Source organism: Lethenteron reissneri, chromosome 23 (genome assembly GCF_015708825.2).
Source record: "Lethenteron reissneri isolate LAM-NWPU_2019-01 chromosome 23, ASM1570882v1, whole genome shotgun sequence".
In the NCBI taxonomy this organism is placed as follows: Eukaryota; Metazoa; Chordata; class Hyperoartia; order Petromyzontiformes; family Petromyzontidae; genus Lethenteron; species Lethenteron reissneri.
In genome coordinates this window covers 7,252,553-7,260,141 of record NC_083801.1, presented here as the reverse complement: position 1 = coordinate 7,260,141, position 7,589 = coordinate 7,252,553, and the positions used below count along the sequence as shown (strand labels likewise).

Genomic DNA, 7,589 nt, shown 5'->3' with positions numbered 1-7,589 from the left:
GTACCAGCATTCACCCCCTCTACGCAAGCTATTAATATCTCATGGAAAAGTCGGAACCCGAGACGCAAAATTAATTTTTCCTAGAGGAGGAGAATAGCAGCTCTACGGCGCCTCTCTAACTAGCGACAGATGGCTTCTGCTCGGGCCACAAAGGGATATAAGCGCGGATCGGGACTCGGCGCGGCTGCAATACAAATCGTGGCACACCACGTGGCCAGGGCTCTCGGTGACGTAGAGGAGCCATATGGCTCACCATCCTCTCCTATAATCTGGCGGCTGGTGGCGGGATTCGCGGACAGAGCGCTGAGCGAGGGCATGGGAAGGCTCTCCGGTAAAGCGCTGAAGCTTCTCCTGACGTGGCGCGCACGGAGCCGAAGCGAGCGAGCGAGCGCGCGCAGAGCCCCAGAGCCCTGCACTGCCTATGACGCCCGGCTACTGACACAGGTACGGGCAGGGACTAAACACTGCTTGAAGAATGGTAATAGTAATAATGATTATAATAGAACATCAGGGAGCGCGTCGGTTACGTGACAGTCTGTGCGCCACACGCGGCGGTGTCGTTCTACACAGGAACTATTCGCTGGCGACCGATTGCAGTGAGACAAATTATTGGAGAATATTGAATGCGCCGATCGAGTAACCAGTCCAGTGTATTTTCTATCGTACGCATGAACTTATTTTTTGTTTCTTTGAGTAATTTTATTTAGTTTCATGGAAGTGTAACCCATAACAAATCTAGCGTTAGTTTATGTAACAATGTTAAATATAAATGCTTCCCTAGTTTAACTTTGTATGCGCGTACTTTCCTGCATTCGGGATGCAATTTCTCTCTTTTGATTTCACCGCTCTTACCACAAACAAAGCTTTGCAAGCTACCTGTTTGTTATCAGTTGCGCATTTGCGCTGCCCATACATCCCACTGTTCTTTTCCTGGAAAATTTAATGGCTTTTCAAATTTCAAATGAAAAAAATCGAAATCAATTATGAAGTACAATAGAGGAAAAGAATAGTACATTGCGTGCGGGGTTGCTATATATTTCGCCCGGGCAGGCTGCACGCAAACAGCCCGTCTCGCCAATGTTTATGACTGCACAGATTTCGCACCTGATCCCCGAGGATTATTGCGCCAGCGCGCTTCTGCTTATTTGAATATACCCGCGAGTATTGTAATTGTATGCAGTACAGAAATACCACGTAGCCTCTAGTTATATGGCATGTATAGAGCCGCGCTGGACACGCTGTGCGTCAGTGCGGACGATAAAAAAACGAGTACAAAATAAGAGTCACGTTTTCCATGATCATTCATCGCTTTATTTCTATCCGCCACTCTCGAGTTGCCCGAAGCGAGTCCAACCCCAATCTCTTGGCTTGGGATGATGCAGACTCCTGATAATCTGATTACATGTGCCAATCAGCTTTCATTTACATAATCCCTTTGCATGCCGCACAAATCGGTCCCTTATATACTAATCTATAGGCTATCTACTTGGTCGGCTACAATCCCTTCTCGGGATTTCTTTTTCGTTCGGGGGGGCGGCTGGGTGGGGGGGTGCAGATGATGTGCGTCTGGAGAGATGAGATGCAACGACCCGTGGCGTGCACTTACAATACTCATAATGGAATTGCAATAATAATGAGAATAAAGCTTTTATTTAGTAAACAGTTGAACTGCGATACAGTGCTATTGGTAAAAATGCATCAAGTCTACATCGGCGTGAACACGTGTCGATATGAAAACGACGTGAAGAGTGAGCATCGTACAAACGAATTGAGCAGTATTTGTGCAGTATACAGTATGTTCTTGGAAAAATGTATATTCATTGCATTACGATATATATATATATGCACACACAAGACGTGGGATCAATGATGAAATGAAAACGTTCTCACAAAAGTAATGTCAGGTGTACTTTATTATATGAACAAGGAAGCACGCGTATGTCTGGTAACAATACGTGTGTGTGTTGTCATTTGTGGCAGCAAACACAACTCAGAGCTGTAATGTGGCGACTGTTGTGAGTGATGGCTTTTTGTTTTCCTAACGGCCATTTCTTTGAAACAACTTGAATCGAAGGTATGAAGACAGCCGAGCCGTGCGCCGACACCACGCGAATGATGGAGAACCTCTCGAACTGGGTCGAGGAGTGCCTCACGGAAGACGAGGACATGAAGGGGAGCGGCCGTGAGGACTGCGAATCTCAACACGACCTGCTCTCGCTCTCCGCCTCCTACGACAACGACGACCTGGCCGACGACGACGATAAGCAGGACGACGACGACGCAGACGACTTGGAGGAGGACGAAAACGACGACCAACAGAAACCCAAACGCCGGGGCCCCAAAAAGAAGAAGATGACCAAGGCGCGGCAGGAGCGCTTCAAGATGCGCCGCGTCAAAGCGAACGCGCGCGAGCGGAACCGCATGCACGGGCTCAACGCGGCGCTCGACAACCTGCGCAAGGTGGTGCCCTGCTACTCCAAGACGCAGAAGCTGTCCAAGATCGAGACGCTGCGCCTCGCCAAGAACTACATCTGGGCGCTCTCGGAGATCCTGCGCGCCGGCACCAGCCCCGACCTGCTGAGCTTCGTGCAGACCCTGTGCAGGGGCCTCTCGCAGCCCACGGCCAATTTGATCGCGGGCTGCCTGCAGCTGAATCCGCGGACATTCCTGCCAGAGCAGAGCCCGGACTTCATGCACATGCAGGCGCCCGGCGGCGGCGGCGGCGGTGGAGGTGGCGCGGGTGGCGGTGGAGGAGGTCCATCTTCCTACGCGATGAGCGGCCACCACCACCACCCACACCACCACCAACACCACCACAACAACAACCACCACCACCACCACAATCACCACCCGTACGCGGCGGCGTTTCACCACTCGCCCGGCTTGCCGAGCCCGCCCTACCACAGCACCATGGACAGCGCCCACCACGCGTTCCAGATCCGGCCCGAGAGCTACGGAGCGGCCCTGGACGGCTTCTTTGAGACGGGCACCGCGCCGCCGCCGCCGCAGCAGCAGCAGTCGCAGCAGCAGCAGCAGCCACCGCAGCCTCCATCCGCACAGGCTGCGGCAGCGGCTGCTGCGGCTGCTACTGCTGCGGCTGCTGCTGCTGGCGGCCAGGAGTGCGCGAGCCCCGAAAACTACGACCCGCCCCTGAGCCCTCCGCTCAGCATCAACGGGAACTTCTCGTTTCGACAGGAGACGTCGGCCGACTTCGAGAAGCCCTATCGGTTTCACTACGCGGCGGCGGCTGCCGGCGGTGCCGCGCACGGAGCCGGCTACCCCCCGCCAAGCTTGCGCTGTGACCCCCCCGTTGAGGCGGCCCCCTACGATATCCACCCGCAGCACGAAAGACTGCTCATGAGCTCGCATCTCAACACCATATTTCATAACTGATTGTTCAATGATGAACAACAACTTCGCACCCCCTCCCTCCCCCGCCCCAACTGCGTTGTTCACACGCGGCGCAAAAGTTCAACGATGTTGGCACTCTGTGTGATAAACTTAACAGTGATCGCGCTTATTTGTATTGCTATTTTGTGTTTTATTACAACGCGTGTTTTTTTTACGTTGCTTCTGCTGGTATCACTGGGAAACGAATATTTCCTTCTGCTGTTCGTGAAATCTCATTTGTGACACTTTTCGAGAGTATTTAACTGGTGGCGCCACGCCGAGGTGACCGCGTGATTTTTTTAGAATTCGCCCGTCGCGTTAATAGCCCTCGATGTAAGAGAATCGTATATCGTGACTCACAATGTAACAGCAACAATATTTTGGCTGTAGTGCGATTGTGCTTGTGTATATAATAAGAGGTGTGCGTATGTAAAATCACCTGCCCGACGCTATTGTGCCCTAATAGACGCTTTGCATATTTAAAAAAGAAAAAGGTAAATGTACTACTGAACGCGGTTTTTTTTGGGTCCCTGACTGTCATTGCGAGCAATAATTAGGAAGCTATGCAATTTTTGAATTGTGAACCATCCGCGAATTTTACGATTATTTAATTGTCTTCTCACACAATGACAAATTTTTTGACTTCCACTTGCTTTTTGTATGCAATTTCTAACGAGACTTTTATATCGACGAGTCCATATTTTTGCGTGTGAGTTTGTAATCGCTGCCACGTTGATGATAAAGGGTAGTCAGTTTGTAAGCTCGAATAATAACAATGATAAAAAAACACGTTAAAAAATAAAGTTTATGTCTACCAAGAAACAGCCTACTCTAAAGACGATTGCCTTAGACGTTTTATACAACATGCGGCATGAAGAAAGTTGATGGATATGTATTAAGAAAGTGATTAAATATATTTAACAAACAAATACATAATAATGTAGTTTTGCTGCCAATTTATTTTTTGTTGGGCCAATCATCAAGTCTTTCCTCTTGCCATCGGTGATACCTTATTCATGTGCACCACATTCAAGTGCTTGCTGTGTCCCATTTCATTACCACACAGCAGGTCTCTGTGCGAGAATAGGAAACTTGTGCTTAGGAACACTAGCGGTTGTTTTGTACATATATATTTTTGCTCTATGTATATCCCAGTGACATGAAATTAGCTCTTCATCCTATTTGATGGGATTTATTCATTATTTGATCTTTTTTTAAATGGAACCGATGTCTATTTTGATAGACTGCAAAAGTGTACATGCGTAAATTTATTTGCAAATAAATTATCGTAAATAAATGTTAATAAAAATTGTTGTTGGTGGCTTGTTGCCTATTGTGACTCAAAATGCTTAAATGTGGGAAATCTTTCGCTGCGTTTACACTTCAATACTAATACTAACAACATCAGAAACTGTTTGTGGTTCTTATTTGTATGAAGTATTTTATGAGCGTGATGTTCACATCCACAATACGATACCCGAAAATATGTATTGGATACCGGATGACTATACATAGCTTGATCATTATACAATGTTTCGTGTGATAAAAAAGAATTACAAACGTTATGTAATAGAAATTCCATTCTGAGCAATTGAACACTGGAGGTAAAGTCAATGGAGGTACATCAGGCACTATGACTATGCTCCGATAATGTTGCACATCCATTATATTATTCATGATGAGGTTAAAAATTAACCCAACCACAAAATGTAAATCACATTGACTTCGTGTAATTTCTATGGATGCATACAAAAGCGTAAATTGTAAAGGTTTGTTGAAAAATAGGGATCTTTTCATCAATTGTCAAATAATGTTTTATCACGGTTAAGATAATAATTAGGTAGCAACCACCTGTGTTATTGAATATAGGCAAATGTACGTAACACATTTGCCACGTGCGTGGAAAATTCGCTTTCTAATACCTTACCATAATTATCATGGCAACATATTAAATTTCCATTACGACAGATATTAAGTACATAACCACATAAACGCACTGATTATAATATATGTATGCAATCGTGACTGCATTTTTATGATAGTCTAGAAAGATATATAGATATATGAAATTTGGAACACACAACCATAGCCAAGTTTATGCTTATTTACCTATATAAAAAAAACAACTATATGCCATATATTAAAAAAACGAACTTTGAACTTTGAGTCCTCAAAAATGATAGCCCAGAGATTGATTGGTTTTATTCATTGCACAGAGTCAGACTAAAGTTCTAAATTAAAAAGTGATTTGCCTCCCATGTAGTGTGATGCTGAAGCCAATAGCAAGAAAAAACGCTACTGGTTACTCATAAATAAATAAAATCTACTTAAAAATAGGTCACTTTAGCCGCAGCCCATCTGCTGCTACCTCTGTTGAATGAAATGACAAAGGCATACAATCCCTACTCGTTGCTATTATTCTATAAAAGGGGTTAAGCCTCTACTTTAAGTAATAATGTCGGTGCAGTCGACCTGCAAATCTGATTGTGCCGTAATCTTTCGCAGGTCTCCCAGGTAAAGAGTGCTGGCACATTGCAGCTTGTCATAGCCTTGGCATCATACGTTATCCCTTCTGTTGCCAGGAAACCAGTGCTGGCAAATCTCTTGGAGCACTGGGGTTGGAATAGAGACTGAAGGGTGACACGCGCATGTGAAAAAAACACGGAGCCTCTAAATGCTGATTTCAAACTCATAGAGAGCTTCACAAGACTTGTCGTCAGTGATCTGTAGTGATAAGTCCTGCAGGTGGATGCGTAAGTGCACGCACAAGTATAATATTTATAGTGGCATTGCAATTCCTAGCGTGTTGCATGACGACAATATCTATTAAGAATGAGTGATGTGGGATGTGCAGTGGTTAGCAAGGCCTATACAAAAAAATGAACGTAAATATTTCACAGATTTAAAAATTAAATTAACCAATCACACTGTTCCACTTCAGGGGCCAACCTAACAGGTCAGAATTATGATCTTGAATCACATTGTGTTTTTACAATCTTTGTAGTAACTTCTTTACAGTGTTGTATACAGAAACCACATCAAACAACCCTCAATATCGACTATCTCATGCCAGACTTGGCCCTGACCCCCCCCCTCCCCCCAAAAAAGCCCCCCTGCCACGAAAACGATTTAAAACCAACAAACAAACAAAAGTCCAAACACTGATGCAGAACGCTGTCGCAGCAGGGCTGAAATGAAATGGATTGCCAGATTGCCTCTGGAACAAACAAACACAAAAAAACGTGAAAACGTGCAACAACAACAAAAAAAAAGGCGTCGGGGAGGCCACTGCTTGTTCATCACAGCGAGGGATCTGGCGGGTGGGCCACAACGCCAGCGCACAACACCCGTGAGTCCGTTGGGTGCCTCCACGCGGTGGAGTGGAGGGCGGAAAAACGTGGCCCCGAGGCAGCAGCCGCAGCCGCGCGGACACGGCGCGGCACCCCGCCTGCCGCCAGCTGCCAAGCTCGGAGGCCCACGCTGCACGTGGGAGGGGAGCCAGAGCCTCTCGCTGCCTGCCTGCTTGCCTCTGTCTCTCGCTCTCTGTGTGTCCACGGCAATTTGCCCACGCCGTATTAGGCCGAACAAAATGTTAATAAATTGAGACGGAACTGGGAGTTTAGATTAACATGCCCGTTGATGTGGCGATGGCGGTGCCAGGATTTTCTGTGATCGGTTTATATCGGAGTCGGTTTGTTTTCCTCCTTTTTTTGTGTGTCACTGACCGAAATAAACATCCCGCTTAAAGAATTTGCCGTGGAAATCATTCTTTGCCATTCGTTTTTTTTAATTGAATATTGTTCTTATATATTTTCACACGTTCGCGAAGCCTATGATTTCATTGAGGCAATGACACGCACTGGATTACTCATCAATGTAAATATGTAGTTATCAAACAACATTGGCACTACTATTATAATTTATCATGCTTTGCACATCCTACGTACATTTTTCCATTAGCTGTTAACTAAATTGCCAAATGCGTATTGCAAGTTCAAAGACAACAACATCCCCCTTACAGCGTTAACATAATCTTGGGGGCAAGTGCAGGTAGCGAGTACCTCTTCTTGGTTCTTTCGGTAAACTCACGTAGAATGGAAACAATAAAATAACAAAAATAAAACATAGACTCTGTCTACTCGACAGACCTGCTCTCCACCTGAGGACGACTGCTTGCGTTGTGGCCGAAACGTCGTGAG

At 46.0% G+C, this 7,589-nt stretch overlaps 1 protein-coding gene across 1 annotated transcript; it reads left to right on the top strand.

The window, feature by feature from the left end:
* Positions 1-205: 205 nt before the first annotated feature.
* On the top strand, positions 206-6,545 carry NEUROD1 (neuronal differentiation 1). Its single transcript, XM_061557004.1, has 2 exons — positions 206-444; positions 2,075-6,545. The coding sequence occupies exon 2, from the start codon at positions 2,077-2,079 to the stop codon at positions 3,391-3,393; it is 1,317 nt and encodes a 438-aa protein (XP_061412988.1). The 5' UTR covers positions 206-444; positions 2,075-2,076; the 3' UTR covers positions 3,394-6,545.
* The last annotated feature ends 1,044 nt before the right edge of the window (positions 6,546-7,589 follow it).

What these genes read in the sequence shown, in the direction of transcription:
- NEUROD1 (XM_061557004.1), top strand. Translation starts at nt 2,077, where the DNA reads ATGAAGACAGCCGAGCCGTGCGCCGACACCACGCGAATGATGGAGAAC.